Raw genomic sequence first — 16,866 nt, 5'->3', positions numbered from 1 at the left:
CACCTTTGAGTCATCACCCTTCCCTGTTTTCTCTCCTCTTGATCTCCTTTCTTGATTATCGGAAAATACTTCATAAATCTCCATCATTCCCAAATCAATCAAGAAAAGTGAAGAAACACACATAATTATTATAGCATTTTTCTCACAATTGATATAGAATGAAAGGGAAAAAAAAGATTAAATTAATTTTGAGTTTTATAAAATTAATGCATATTTGCAAAATCTAGGCAGGAGGAGAGAAAGTGAGCAGAATTATGAAATTTTCATTATCAACTTATTTAGCATTGAAATCGCCCAAATTGGAGCAAAAGAAGCTTGAAGAGTTGGATTAATATTTCTTAGTGTTAAATGGAGGAAGATGGTTGATCTCGTCTCTGTTAGCTGGCATGGATCTTGAAAGAGGAAGGAGAGAGAAGTCGCAGCCCATCATTCAATAAATTACTGTAAACCGGAGTTCTTGTGACATCACCTAATATTCCCATTACCTTTCCTTCTTCCTCTCTTTTTGCAACCATTGATGTTCTAAAAATTGCTAGCTGAGCTATAAACAATCTTAGACTTATTACAAACAACACTAGTAGAATGGAATAGTTATTTTCACACTCAATCTTCTCTTCAACTTTTCCATATCTACAAACGTAAACTGCAACGCAAATGGAAAAATAGCGAAAGAGGTGAGGATCATGGCGTTGTGGTAGCAAGAGATGATCATGATTTCAGGAGTCGCCAAAGCAACTAAACAATGCAAATTGAAGATATAAGCCCACAAATTGTTATTGAAGAGGGTAGACCACTCTTAAATGCAGCCTCTCCACTTCCCCTGATATAAACTCACAATATTGGAAAATCATTTCCTCTATAAAAGTAAGTGTTATAAACTTATGCTATAAAAGTCCTGAAATCTACTTTAAAGCACATCAGTATTTCTATGGGATAAGTAGCCACTTGCCCACTTCAGCCTGATTTCATGGTGTAGAGTTGCTGAATTGTATGCCCAGTCCGTCAAGAAGTCATCAATTTTACAATCTAAAGAGCAATGGATGCAGATATATGAACACCTCGCGTCCAAGTTTGACAGGCAACAACTATTATGAAACACCATGCACCGGCATCCAGCAAGCGCGATAGCCCTTAAATTCAAAGCTCCCAACCCTTTTATCACAGATAATGAGCCACTATATATCAAGCTCCTCAATTGTCATCACTTTCATCAATTTCCTGGAGAAAAGCAAGAATCAAGCAGAAGAATTTTAGCAACCATCATTACTAGTACTTAGCAGGTCATGAAAGCATTATAAACGTTTTTTTTCCCTTCGGAAAGAAAACATTACATATGTAGTGCTGTTAGTGAGCCTGAGGCCTGACATAACCACAAACACCAGAATAAGAGCTAATCCAGACAATAGTAACCTGCCTTGACACATAACCAAGCTGCCTCCAAAATCTACTAGATTTTGAATAAAGGGACCCACAAACCGATATAAAACTAACCTGTACAAAACGAAAAGCAACCTCATCACCTCCCCCCCTCCAACCACCTCCGGGAAAGAAAAAAACACCTCATCCTTCCTTTAGCTAGTTCCTTGCAACAATAAACTATTGTTTGGATAAGAAGAAATGGTGATAAAGGGAAGGAAACAAGTCCCCTTGTTGGGTTAAGAGGATAGGGGAGGGATCCAACTTCCCTCTCTTAATCACCATCCCTTGATAATTGGAGTGATTTGGAGGGCAAATGGAGCTCCACCTTCCCCCTCCCCTTCCTCGTCTTTCCCTTTCCCTTCCCTTAATCTTGCTATCCAAATGTGTACAACCTTAATAGGCCAACTATTCTGTCCATAATAATTCTACTCAAGTGATGTGGTCCATAATCAACTTAAACGGAAAATGTTCTAGCAAATAAATTTTACAATTAAGAACTAAAAATCAACAAGGATGGGTTGAACCCCCAACATTTGTTACTGTCTTTCCTCTGCACACAATGACACAGGTAATATAAAGTCGAAAGAAATAAAAAAAAAATGTAGGACGTGACCTCTGAGGCACTTGAAGATTCCTCAATATCATCTTCATCTTCAACCTACAATTGGTTAAAAACAAATAAAAAAATAAAAAAAATAGTAAAATTTAAAAAAAAAATAAAAAAATTACAGAATATTAAAGGTAGCAACAACTTTAATTTCACAACATCGTATGTGTCAAGGAAAGATGCTAAACTACCAACAACAACAATAAAACCTTAGTCGTCTTAAAAATGATTTTAAGGTCAGCTAACATAAATCGTCACAAGGAACCATCCACAAAAAATGCAACAAATAAAGTAAAGAAATGAGTCAAGGAAACAACTCAAAGAAAAATGAGAAAGTGAAAGTGGAGAAAACATAGGAAGCAAGAAAATAATAGAGGTGTAATGTGGAAACCCTAAAATGGGATGAAAGAAATTTTTTGAAATTTATTTTATTTAATTTTTTTTTTTTTTTTTTGAAATTTTACATCAAAGGTTCAAGGGTTTGTTTGTTTCACCATATATTTTCTTGAAATTTTCTTATTTCAGGCAGGTTTCAAATAACTTTAGACAAAATCATTTATGATAATATAACTTTAGACAACATAAGTTGAACCAAATAGAGCCTATGAGGTGTTGTGACTCATGTGAGGGAAAACAAATGAAAAGGTTTCAGAAAACCTTTAGAAAGAGTTATGGGAGGTAATTTTGCAAAGCACAATGAGTAAAAAATAAATAAATAAATAAATAAAAATAAAAAATAAAAATATACAAAAAATTAAAAAGTATAAATACATATAAAGTCATGCCATGCCATTGGCATAAATTTTCCCCCTCCACTTTATTCTGGATAGGCTTCCTCCCCTCCATTGCCATGCCATAACTTCCTCAATCCTCAATAGGCTTCTATCACTCTCAATCCTTCTCCAAGGTTTAACAAGTATTCAACTAACCTCGCTATATATTTTGCTGTACATGGAAAAACCACCTAAGGCAATTCGCCCTCGCCTTAATCTCAATAAGTGTAACCCTACGTTTTTTCATAATTATGTCTTTCCTCAGTCTAACCTTTCTAATTGACCACACATCCAATGTAGCATACACATCTCTGCACATTCATCTGAAAAATGTGACGAAGTTTCACTATTGCGTGGTGTCCATAAGTTAGAGCATGCCAAACTATCATGTAGGAGAATTTTCCCTTAAATCTATGAGGAATGCCGAGATCAAATAAAAACTTTATAGCACTCTTTCACTTCAACCAAACCAACTTTGTATGGCAATATCTTCATCTAATATCCCATCCTTTTGGATAACAGATCCTTGATAGCAAATAAAGTCAAAACCTTGGAGCAACGTGATCGACCCTACCTCCCTATCTCTAAGTCTGTTAAAGTAACACTTCAATTATTCCATCCTATTACTCCCTCCATTCCTTTTTAATTATCATATTTGCAGTCTGCACGGTCTCTAAAGCTATTTTGTAATTAGTATATCTCATGCAACATATTATAGAAAAATATAAAAATTATATACTTTATAATTAGTATATTTTCTATAATATGTAGCTTGAGAAATATGACAAGAATTTAACAAGATCACACATAGCTATGCTTTGAAATAAACATCTATTCATAAAGTATTAGATTCCCTTTGCATTGGAATCTCCAAAGATTTCAAAAAGGACAAATATTAAGAAACGGAGGGAGTAGTATGCTAGAGCTTAAAGTCTCTAAAATCCAATATTTGTCTCCACAATTCCACTTACTCTCTACACATTATTTTGTCTCATATATCAACACAATATCTTATCGCAAAGTCTCATCCCCAAACATCATGCAGCATAGCATATTGTCTTAAATTGAACTCGTTAGTTTGTTCATATCTGGCAAAAGGAAGAGAGATTAAAGGTATGTTTAGTTCACATTATTATTGCTTATATTATCCTATCTAATTGCGTACTTGATAAAGTTTTGACCTTAAATATTCAAGGGAAAAAAATATCAAATGGGGTTTTATTAGATTTATATTAACATGTATTTTCTAAACACATAAATTTTTCATCAAGAAATTAGCGATAGAATCACAAATAAAAATGATAAAGCCTGATTTGAACTTATTTTTTCTGAGCTAATCTGAACTCATCTTTTTTCTAAACTAATTTGAAAAGTAATAAGGTCAATAGAGCTGAAAGGCTTGAACTTCTCTAGACATAATATCCGGGTAAGTTGGGGCATTTAAGGATGGGAAGAAGCGGGAATAAGAACAAGTCAAATAGTCAATTCCCACATCATATCTCCATTAGATTTTACCTAAAAAAACCATCCATACCACATGTTTCACAGTGAATGGTCACAAAATGTAGCATGTTATATCAACCTTTGTGGCAATGATAATATGATGAATACATGAGTGTTTGAATTGAATACCTCAAGTAAAACAGCTTTTCGTTTTCTTCTATCATTTTTTGGCCCTGCAGCATATGAGCAGTGATAATTTATTTTATTGAAAAACAATAGAACAAAAGCAAAAGGCTAAAAATGTGCTCACTTACAAGATACAAACCTCATTTACCAAATAATTTATACTAAATTACTATATAGTAAAAAAAAAAAAAAATGTAAAAAAATAAATTAAAAGCATAAAACAAGAAATGCCTCTGTTTTTCATCTAGAAAACTATATTTATCTAAATGGAAAAAGAAAGTCCAATTTTTGCTTTTTACAGATTCATCAAGGATTTTACTATAAGCTCTATCAAATTCATTATCCTTGTTTCATATAGGAAAACGTGAAATTAGCATATCCTTCAACTTAGCAAGAAAAACCAATTAAGGAATTTCAGGAAGCTAATATGGAATATGATTTCCGCGGGCAAAAAAAAAAAAAGGGTTTTTCTACACAGTAACCCTGTTTTTTTCACTTTTCTATGTTGTGCCCCAACATATATGACTTTCTACACAGTAACCCCAATATACTTTTTGTTTCCATACGGTAACCTTGCCGTTAAAAAATTCCATTAGTGGGGCCCACTCTCCATTTATTAATATTATTTTTATCGAATTGGTATTCCGTCAAAGGTTTCGGGGACTATTTTGGCCCTAAGGGTCCAAATTGAGCTCAGATTTGGCAAAAAAATAACGTAGATGCCTCGTTTTGCTTATTAAGAAATGTCTCGATTTACGTGTTGACATTTTAACACACAAAACGAGACATTTACGTTATTTTTTTGTCAAATCTGAGCTCAATTTGGACCCCAAAGGACCAAAATAGCCCCCGAAACCTTTAACGGAATACCAATTCGATAAAAATAATATTAATAAATGGAGTGTGGGCCCCACTAACGGAATTTTTTAACGGCAAGGTTACCGTATGGAAAGAAAAAGTATATTGGGGTTACCGTGTAGAAAGTCATATATGTTGGGGCACAACGTAGAAAAGTGAAAAAAACAGGGTTACTATATAGAAAAACCCAAAAAAAAAAAAGAAAAAAACTCAATTTTTTCACACAGAGACAAGCTGTTCCTAATGATTAATTCATTTTTACTGTTTATATGCATATATATATTTGTGAAAAAGAATATTACTTTCACAGAAAATAAAGATTACAAGCTAAGAAAAAAGGCCAAGTCTAAACAATCCATCTAAGCAGCTAATATGACATGTACATACCTGATTTTTTGTCTTGAGTGACGGTTTCCACTTTCTTCTGCTCTGCAACCTGTACAACAATTTGCATCTTCCCATCAAAGATGGTGTAAATAATGAAGTTTTAACTTCAATAATGTTGGTCAACTCACCTTCACTTTTTTGTTTTTCGATTTTGAGCTACTCAGCTGCATCTTCTCACTAGAAACTGAGATAGATCAACAATTTCACATATCTGAGCATATGTATAGTCATTGAAAACTTCAATAAGAATGTAGATGGAAAAGGAAAAGTGGAGACCTTTACAGGAAGCTATCTTTTCTAAACTTCCGGATGTATTCTGAAAATGATACTTCAAATAAGATATTATTGCAGTATATATAGAGACAAATGCGATACAAAGAGAAATATGAGCTGAATGTACAATGATTATGCTTTATGCTTGCCTTTGCTTCAACTTTCTTGAATAGAGTTGATATAGTGGCTTGAACTAGTGAAGTACGAGATGGTACATTAGTTCCAGAATTTGACAAGGAAGACAATGGTGGTTGTGCTGTGTCTTCAGAGTTGTTTTTCACTACTGACCTCTCTGGAATACCAGGATCCTGATCATCCGAGCATGACTTTAAATTCTGTGCTTAAACATTAAGGTAGACAAATTCTGGTATTACAAGAAAAAAAGAAAATCTGAAACACAAAATTAATTCAGCAGGAATTGCAACTATTAGTACCAAATAAGTATTTCACATAAATTCTTAGAAGTGAGTGTACGAAAACTCAAAACAACCAGTATTAATGTTGCAAAAGAAAACACCTACAAGGACAAAGCACAACATATCCCCAAATCTGAAAATAAATACTCGCTTATGTAACACACAACTCACATGTACATTAAAGTGCTCCTGCATCTGAGGAAGCATTAAGAATAAGGGGTACGTGCTAGCAAAGGATTACAAAAAGCACATGACCTTTAACCTCACGAGTTATATAAGCAAGTATTATAAATAGTCAGATTGAGTGGGGCACTGGGGCATGGTCATGCAACATTTCAAAGGTAAAGAAAACCAGCACAATAAATTTCCTAATATAAATTGAAAGAGAACAAGAAGGATATTCGCAGTGTCCTCATTTACTTCTCCAGACATATCACTGACACTCTCAGCAGAATCATCTCCTGAAGATACTTCAGAAAAACTGGGAAAAAAAAAAGGAAGTCAGCAACATCAGCCTTTTTTAAATGAAAGTAGAATAAGTGATGAAGTCATAGCAAAAAACAATGATGATGATTATCATGACACTGAACACTAAGCTGAGGATATGGACACTAACACTAGCCAGGATAACAGCAGAAACTACTTCCTCCGTTTATTTTAGTTGCATCACTTTAGTAATTGCGGACTCCTAGGCAATTTTTGGAGTATATAGAGATAGAGAGAAAAAATAAAGAGGACCCATGTGTTAGGAGAGATACAAATAGAATTTATTACTAAAAAGCGAAAGTGATGCATCTAAATTGAAATTTCCATTTTTAGATATTGATGTGCTAGGCATTAGCATGGTTTCCAGCAGGATAAATGGCGGAAAATTAGGAAGAAAAAGATGATTATAGTATTAAGATGAGAATTACAGCTAATTGAACGATAATTCCACTTTCGAGAGGTGGATTTTCTCCCAAGTATAAGCTTTCGAGAGGCTCGCTCTCTCCCAAGAACTAACTGTAATAAACTGAGTTCGGTCACCCAGTGATTTCAGATTTTAAACAGCAAATTAATAAAGGTGAAAGCTTTAAATTGATTAATAATAGTAAAAGGGTTACAAACGATAATTTAATAGCTTAAGGCTATCAATCTTCGAAAGTGAGTTTAGCTCACAACTCTCCAAAATGGCTTTAGGCCATAACTCTCTAAAGGGTTCATACCAAATTTCTGCCTATCTATTTCCTTCCCTTCCCTCTTTATTTATACTAAGGACTATTAACCCTAATAAACTAATGAAACTAGAATACCTATACTACCCCTCCAAGTTAGTCTATTACAATACCGGCCCCCTAAAGTTCCACCTTGTCCTCAAGGTGGTTTATGATCGGCACTTGAATGCCGGCCTTGGCAAGTAAGATCACTATTCCAGCTCTTGAATAGGCCAAGGATAAGAGTGGACTGCATTGAGGATTGTTGTTTCTTGTTGGACAAGAGCCGTAACATAGCAGGAAAATGTAGCAACATGCCACGGGAAGAAATTGAATTTTGGGTAGAGTAAGTGGTGCATGCCTTCAAACAGTAATTGTGCAAGTAGGGGAGAATTAAAGTGTAGCTTGGTAGGAAATGAAAAATGATAGGCTTAAAATGTGGGAATAGTTCATAAAAGTGCTGATTGATAAAGGATTGCAGGGTAGAGATGGGCCATACTATCATGGGCTTAAGTAAAGGCCTTAATTCATATAGTGAGCTATTGTTAAACTCATTAGGGTATTTGAAGAACACTGCCACATAATTTGAATTGGCTGAGTAGATATCACGTGTTATCCCTACACCAGCAGGGTCAGCACTTTCATCACCCCTTGCCATGTCATCAACACTCACATTTACGATTTTACCCTTACTAGAGTCTTCTACTGATGGCTTCCTCTCCAAGCTAGCACGTGAATCAACAAGGCCTCTTCCATTAATTTCTCTTTCTGGATATTTCTGAAACCCTCTAAGCAACTGCCACCCTTCATAATCTCCACCATCAGTTCCACCGCCGACACAAGCACGTGGTACTATTCCGACCAAGACACCACTGCCGGTAAAGCCATCACAAAAGTCACCGCCCCTTCTTACCACCCTCCATGGTGACAACTCGATTTTTCCGGCATTCTCGCCTCCACCCCTGCAGCTTCTGCCATCACCCCTGCAGCTTCTGCCATCACTCCTGCACTTTCCATCACCCTTTTCTCCGGCGAACCAACAACCTGGACCACCACCAGATCCACACGCACCAGACCCTCCTTTCACAAAGCCGCCTCTATCTCTGTTGAGGCCACCGCTTGTGGTGGTCTTACAACCACGTTCACCTTTTCCGGCCATACGTCCTGGACCACCACCGGCCCAACTACCATCGGCTCCACCTTTCTCAAAAACTGATCCTAACCAGCCACCACAAAAGATACCAGCCTTGTCCCCTCGTATAGTATCGAGAACACCCCCAATGACACAAGTTTCACCACCAATTTCGCTATCGGAGCCGCAGCTACCAGCACCACCACACTCGAAAAATCTGGTTGGTTTCCCTGCGACACTACCAAGACCACCTTTTAGTCCATAATCCTCAAATGGGTTGAGCGCACCCTCTACAAAACCTTCAGGCCCACCAACAACACCACCTGGGCCGGTATAACCACTACCGAAATCTCCCTGCCTTCCACTTTTCCTTGAACAACTCCGACTCCGTTAACCGACTCGTCGTTCAGGTCTAAGACCTTATCTACGCAATTCAACTCACCGCCAAGGTTTTCCGAACTACCAACGGTAACACCCCCTACAAAAATTCCCTTATCCTCCTCTAATCTAGGGTGTACCTGCTCCTCCACTTCATTATCTGGGTTTTCAATTTCACCTTCGAATTTTGCTTGAGAATCTCCTTCCTTCCTATTCATTGGAAAAGAAGCTTTGTTAGTGATTTTGTCCAAATTTCTTTGAACATTTTCGATGATTCTCTTCGTGCTTTCCTCTATCTCCTTTGAGAATATCTGAAGTGACACCTTCGTTTCCACTTCGAGTGATTGTGGCAGAACTGGAGTTGGTTGCTTAAGCCAGGGCGTTATAGATGACGAGCCGAAACGACTCGCCCACACTTTCTTCAGAACCCACCATTCCCGTATTGGTAGCCACCTGTGCTCACATTCAAACCACTCCAACGCTTCGCCGCTAAGCCCTATAATGGCAGCCTTCAATTTCACCTCCTCGTCAAATTGGAAAATTTGGAAAGTGTCTTCTGGTTGAAGTACCCAATTATCCAGATTCCTACCATTAAACTCAGAAAGTTGAAGCTCACGTCAGACTCTTCATTCGTCATTCAGATATGAAATTCCACGCTCTCTCTTCCTGGAAATGTATGTGAATCCCTCCTGGATCCAATTTTGCATAAGTTCTGATGCCCCTCTTTCAGCAACAACAAACACCATTTTTTTTTTTTTTTTTTTTTGTAGTGGTGGTTTCCGGCACCGGACAGCCAGGAACACCGCTCTGATACCAAGTGTAATAAACTGAGTTCGGTCACCTAGTGATTTCAGATTTTAAACAGCAAATTAATAAAGGTGAAAGCTTTAAATTGATTAATAATAGTAAAAGGGTTACAAACGATAATTTAGTAGCTTAAGGCTATCAATCTTCGAAAGTGAGTTTAGCTCACAACTCTCCAAAATGGCTTTAGGCCATAACTCTCTAAAGGGTTCATACCAAATTTCTGCCTATCTATTTCCTACCCTTCCCTCTTAATTTATACTAAGGACTATTAACCCTAATAAACTAATGAAACTAGAATACCTATACTACCCCTCCAAGTTAGTCTATTACACTAACCCTCACAATATTCAACATATCCTTATTCCTCCTAATGAGGCCTATTCCCCAAGTCACTAATAATAGACTATGACTAATATGTCCTTCCCCTAAACATTGATTCCTTGCATGATGCATCTTAAAAAACGGAGGAGGTATTAGAATAATAGGCTTATTTCAATCAGCTCTAGCATGTACAGCCAAAGCAAACAAAATGGAAAACAAGTTTAATTTCTACATAAGTAACAAGAGGAGAAATGAAAGGAAAAAAAAAAACCGAGTGGCTGTAGGCAAAACCTACAACCTGCAGAACACTCAGATAATGAGACAGAGACAAACACAACGAAGAGGACAGATGAAACGCTCCCTCACCTACCTAATAATAACCCTAAAGTGAAAGAACAACTGCTACTTTTGGTCAGCTACACTAAATCTTAAGCCACCATTACAATATATTGCTTAAATCTTCTGTGAGCTCTAACTCAGCCATTACTTGCCTTGTACAACTTTGTTCCAACTCTTCAAAGATAATGCCACCTGCTTTTATAGCCCCATTATGAGGGACTTCTTACGGAGCATCTGTATGATTTATCTAAACTTCACACACTTAAGTCTCAATACCAATTGAAGTTACCCTCACCTTATTTCTCATCACTTCAATATTTATTACTTTGTATATCTCTTTTGGTATATTTACACATTGAAAGAAGCATCCTTATTTCAATCCCTACTTGTTTCTAGATTTGTGTTTTCTAGATTAGCCAAGTAAAGAAACATGATAGACAATACAATATTTCCCGAAAGAAACTCCACCCTTTCATTTTGCTAAATGCAGTAGCGGAAAAACATAATCTAGTAAAATGAATACTTCCTCCGTTTCTTATTCAATGACACGTTTCATTTTGGCGCACATATTAAGGAGGAATGAAAGAGAAAATCAAAAGACAAATATACCCTTTCCCTTACCTACCCCCACCCACTTACCCTTAACCACACTGCCGTTTCTTTTTGGCCCTTGACACATTAATCAACCATCTCCATAGACTCACCAACACCTACCTTTCTTCAGCCACCATCACCATCAATATATGGACCTCAAAATTTATCTCCGATCCCCAACTCTGAAATCATCTTTCATTATCCTAATTAGCAAATCAATCAATCAAAGCCTTAATCCCATAAGTGGGGTCAGCTAACATGAACCAAATTTAATTAATTTGTGTAGTCACCAGCATAAATTTTCCTCCTCCATCCCTTAAGATCCAATCCTTCATTCTCATGCAAATCCATATACTTCAGATCCTTCCTAACTCCTTCCAACCAAGTCACTTTCGGTCTCTCTCTCCCTCGTTTTACCCCTCCATAGTCCCATTCTTCCACTCTTCAAACCGGTGCACCCTCGGGTCTCCGTCTTACATGCCCAAACCAACACAAGTGATTTTCCCTTAGTTTATTTGCAATGCCTGCCACACCTACTTTCTTGCGAATAACCTCATTTATGATTCTATCTCTTATGTTCTCACACATCCACCTTAACATGCACATTTCCGTAACTTCCATCGTTTTAATGTGCTCCTTCTTAGAAGCCCCACATTATGTACCATAGAGCAACACGAGTTTTATGGCAATCATGTAGAATTATTCCTTCAACTGTAAGGGGATGCTTCGGTCACATAACACACGTGTGGCCGCTCTCCATTTAAGCCACCCCGACTTAATCCTATGTGCCATGTCTTGATCAATGTCACCATTCGTATGGATGATCGACCCAAGATACTTAAAACATTCACTCATGGTCAAATCCTTTCCATCCAAATGAGCAAATGTCCTAAAAAAAATCAAGTCTTTGAAAGGTATGAGTTGTCGGTGCCGGAACCAATTGTCGTTTTTATGGAACCAAAGTGTAATGATAAGCTTTTGGTAATGGTGAGCGAGGATGATAAAAATAAAACTACTGGGTATAATTTTCGAATTTCGAATTTAAAGACAAACAATTATCTTCAACCGAAACTCTGAAACCAATCTTGTGGGTATGATGATGCGCGTGGAGGCGATTGAGGAGGTGAGGCAATGTTAAAGTGGAGGTGGAGGTGGCAGTGGTGCGGTGTAGAGAGGAGAGATGAGGTGTCGAGTGGACGAAAGGAGGAGGCGAGGAGAATCCCGATGGTGAAGGAAAATGGGACGGTGGAGGCGTGGTGGTGGCAATGGTGGCGGTATGGAATGAAGGAGAGAGAAAATAAGATGGTGTGAAGTGTGATGGTGTGATATGTTGGGTGTAAAGTGGAGATAGATTGGGTCTAAGAATGGGGGTAAAATTGACCATTCAATACAAAAAATATGCTTAAAATAGAAAAGTGTCAACTATAAAAAAAAAAAAACTTCCCAAAAAGGAATACGTGTCAACTTAAAAAACGAAGGTAGAATTCATTAAGATCCAACAGAAGAAGACAGAAGCAAGAAGCCTGACTCCAATAATCTCAACCCTAAATAAGCAATAAGCAGATGGCATCAGGCCATTACTCCAATCATAAAACACCAAATAGACATTTATATCTAAAATACTATGTTGCATGCTGCTTTCCTGCTTTACTTCCTATATATATTAATGGTCAGAGAAGGTACCACAACCATTAACACGTGGAGAAAACTTCTATATAACAATTTTTTTTTTTGAAGAACAGAGAATAAGCTCAAAATTTAAACCCCATAGAGGAAGCCACGTCAGTGCTCAATGCAGCAAAATACAGCTAGCCAGGTGAAATGAACAGGCATAATCACATCATACAAGGACTACTTGAATTAAAACTCATCTAGTATGTCAAATGGGAATCAGAACACATAGTACAACTGCATGGGATCAATGTTGGGTTTAATCTTGTTTTACTGCTCCTTGGCAAGACTGATCGTTATTGATTTTCTTCAGAAATATTTCGTATATAATTTAGTTGGTTATTAAATTTAACAGAAAAGATCACACGTACTTGAATTTCCTGCCAGCAGTCCTTCCTGATTGCCGGACTGGCGTGCTATTTTCTAGACCAATCAGATTTTGATGCCTCTCAGGTGATTCAGCTTCCAGCTCATCAACTGGTGATGCAGATAGTGGTTCTTCTTCAGCGAACATGGGAACTACTTTCTTAAAATCTTTTCTTCTTGTAGAAGTTGCACCAGCACCACCTTTAAAATCAACCTCAGGATGCGATCCCTAAAACCAAAAGGAGATGGCCCTATAGTAATGCCTAAAATTACCACATTATAACATACATATTCTGAATATGATTGATGAAGATAAAAAAACCTCGTATAGCTCTTTTGGAAAATCCAATCTGGCCTCATCTGGATTTTCTTCTTTCTTACCAACCCAACATGCATCAGAAAATACTATCTGCATATTAATAATCAAGAGTCATGACCCAAAGTGTAATAGTTGAAGCTGGTATAGTAGTACAATAAAGTCATTCAAAAGCAATGTCAGAATCAGTCTCCACATTGTGTGATTTCGCTAGTCATACTCAATGCCCCCAAACCCCCTAAACCTTCTGTTGTGATGAACTTTTTTTATGTATCACAAAGTCCAGAAAATTCATGTAAAGAGAGATGCTCATGTCACAAATATGTATTTGTCTAATATGCTAGCAAGACAAATTAATAGAAGTAAGCATGACAGTTGATTGATAATGGCTGAAGGTTTACAAAAGATAGCTTGTTACTTTCTATTAGTGACTTCAGGTCACCACACTCAAAAAAGTGACTTGAGGTCACAAGCTCACAACTCCAAATATGCCTCCTTTCTCAATAGCTCTCTTCCTTTTTTATATTTACATTCCCAATCCTAGTATGATTTTGGACTGTGCTTTTGTCTCAATGTGCGTAGGTGGCATCTCTTATTTGATGACTACTAACAATACAAACAAGACTAAAATGCCTGTAATGCCCCTCCCCCCAAGTCGGCTCATTAAAAATACTATAACAAAGTTATGGAAATCGATAGACCATAGACAATTAGCCAACCTTGAATCAACCGAGTTCAGTATCTTAAACTTATATTTACCTATAACCAACCAGGCCCCAGTATATAATTCCTATATTGACCGCCATAAAACCTTATGCAAAGGCAAACTTTTATTTGAGGATAGCGGGAGTATAAGCTTAATGGCTCCAATCTATCATAAAAGGGCATCAAGTGGAAAAAAATAAATAAAAATAAAGCCTCACCATGGTGTCAAACCAATCTTGACACATGACATTTTTGCCACCTCTTGAAAACTGCAAAGTCAAATAACGATTCTTCGGATACACAATGGTCCCGAACAACTTCAACCTCCCCTGTTTCATCATTCCAAAAACAAACAGATCAGAGTATAGTCCATTAAAGTTTATAAGAAGCTTGCTTAGCAGGAATGTACGCAATTTGAGTTTATATAGTTCATAAAGTTTGGGGTAGTACCCACCCTACACAGACTTGGGATTGAGTCCGATCAACATCAATACCTTTTGTGGCTCCTTTCACACACCCCAAATTAATGATATAATTAATACTTTAGCTTATTATAAATTTTCAGACCCAAAAATTAAAATCTACTAGCATTCTAACATCTTACTGCTCCGCAATTTTCTTCGAAATATGAGGGGGAAAGACAATGGATTCCCCCAAATTAATAAACGTCATAACAGCAAATTAACACAGAATACCAAATAGAGAACAAACTCAAAACCGACAGTTTTAAGAAATGCTAACAATCAGCAAGTGAGAATTCTAAATCAACACCATATTTGTTACAAAATGAAAATAATATATCAAAAAAGTTATAAAACAAATCAACGATGATCATAGTGTACTGAGTTCACTCCATAACTGATAACCAAACAAAGAACAAAAAAATAAATTATATTAAAAAAAATGAAAAATAAGAACTGCCAACAATCAACAGATGACCACAAAATCCCAAATTTAACCCATATAACACCAAATTAAGATAATTAAAACAAAACCCACAAACCAATTTAACTGAAGAACAAGAATACCTGAGGAAAATCAAGGTAAAGGGCAGGATTTTTGGAGCCCAAATCAGTGAGCTCACCAATTTTACCACCAGAAATCGGAGCTAAAAGCCCAGAAAATGAGAAAAGATAACGATTCTTCCTCTGAGATTTCTTGAGAATATCTTTACCATGGTGTTTAATGACAGTTTTAGAGGGATTTAGAGGTGTAAATTTTTTAGCAGGAGAATGTGAGATGATGTTGTTAGAGTAAGCAAGGTTTTTGAGCCGCAATCGTTCTTGTGTTTCTGGGTTTGCTTCTTCTTGTTGTTGTTGATCTTCTGCCTTCTTCTGCTTCTTTGGTCTAGCCATCACAGATTCGCAGCAGTTGTTCTGGTCGATTGAAGTTGGAGTGAGATGAGCGGGAAAGCTCAAACAACTGGGTTTGTTCGTGGGAGAGACTAAATTGTTTATGTTACAGTATATGTTCAACGAAAGCTGTGAGAGTGTGAGGTACAGACTACGGAGTAAGGGTGAGATCGCCCCTCTACGCTATTCAGCGTTCACCCCAAGACCCAACAATGTTCGAGCTAAGCAATTGACCATACATACGAGTAGTGCTGTCAAATTTCAAACCGAAACCGTTTAACTGTCCGATACCGACCGACCCAAATGAGTACTGAACCGATTAAGAACCGATTTTTTTGAAACCGAAAACCGACCGGAACCGTATTTTAGTAAACCCGAAACCGAATCGACCCGAATAATGTTAAACCGTATAAGAACCGAACCCGTTAACAAACCGAACCAAATATAAACCGAACTAAAAGAAAACCGAACCGAAAAAGAACCGAACCGTATCTAACCCGAAACCGTTTAAACTAGCAAAAAAAATGTTTACACCGGACCGTTAGCAAACTGCTACCCGTTTGCACTGAACCATTTGAAAATGAACTGATTGTAAGCCGAACTGGTTATAAACCGAACCGTTTATGAACCAAACCGCTTCTAAATCGAACCGTTTACCACTACAAGAAATCAGGCAAATAACGACGTCGGAAAACACGTTTCCGACGGAATTCCGTCGTAATCGGTTGTCGCAATACCCTTTGTTGGAAAATCAGCCTTTTCCGACGGAAATTCCGTCGGAAACACTATTCCGACGGAAAAGGGTTTGTCGGAATAGATTTTCAAGCTCAACAAAGTCCGTCGGAACATTTTGATAAAAAAAACAAAAAAAAAAAAAAAAGGGTCTGCCCCGCCACCACTCCCTTCTAAAATCACCTTAACACCACCTCAACAAACCCCGCCCTCCACTAAAACCACCACCGTGATTCACCCTACCCACCACCGCAATTCTCCACAACCCGACTTACAAAGACCCACCACCACAACACATAACCAACCCAGATCCACCTACCTAACCCTAACCCTAACCTAAAGCCAGATCCACCAATCTAAAGCTAACCCAAACCGTAACCCACCCACCTAACCCAAACCCCAACCCAGATCTACTCAACTAAACCAGAACCTGATTGAACCTTAACTAAAATATCACAAAAATTCCCACCAAAAAAAAAAATAAAACACAAAACATCAAAAAAAATCCCCAAAACCCAAACTTCAACAGTGACCACCATAGATTTCTAAAAAATCCGAAAAGGACAATTAAAATAAAAATTAAGAAAAAAAAATAGAT

General features: G+C 37.2%; 1 protein-coding gene across 1 annotated transcript; it reads right to left on the bottom strand.

Annotated features, from left to right (window-relative positions):
* Positions 1-381: 381 nt before the first annotated feature.
* Positions 382-15,721, bottom strand: LOC145611244 (DNA-binding protein RHL1-like). Its single transcript, XM_081666553.1, has 12 exons — positions 15,213-15,721; positions 14,403-14,513; positions 13,486-13,572; positions 13,169-13,392; positions 6,764-6,843; positions 6,096-6,283; positions 5,950-5,989; positions 5,802-5,857; positions 5,674-5,722; positions 4,432-4,475; positions 2,033-2,077; positions 382-1,218 (listed from the first exon to the last, which is right to left on the bottom strand). The coding sequence occupies exons 1-12, from the start codon at positions 15,537-15,539 to the stop codon at positions 1,192-1,194; spliced, it is 1,278 nt and encodes a 425-aa protein (XP_081522679.1). The 5' UTR covers positions 15,540-15,721; the 3' UTR covers positions 382-1,191.
* Positions 15,722-16,866: the final 1,145 nt, after the last annotated feature.

Source organism: Chenopodium album, chromosome 24 (genome assembly GCF_948465745.1).
Source record: "Chenopodium album chromosome 24, dcCheAlbu1.1, whole genome shotgun sequence".
Lineage (NCBI taxonomy): Eukaryota > Viridiplantae > Streptophyta > Magnoliopsida > Caryophyllales > Amaranthaceae > Chenopodium > Chenopodium album.
The sequence above is the reverse complement of the archived record's forward strand: the minus strand, read 5'-3'. Positions and strand labels throughout refer to the sequence as shown.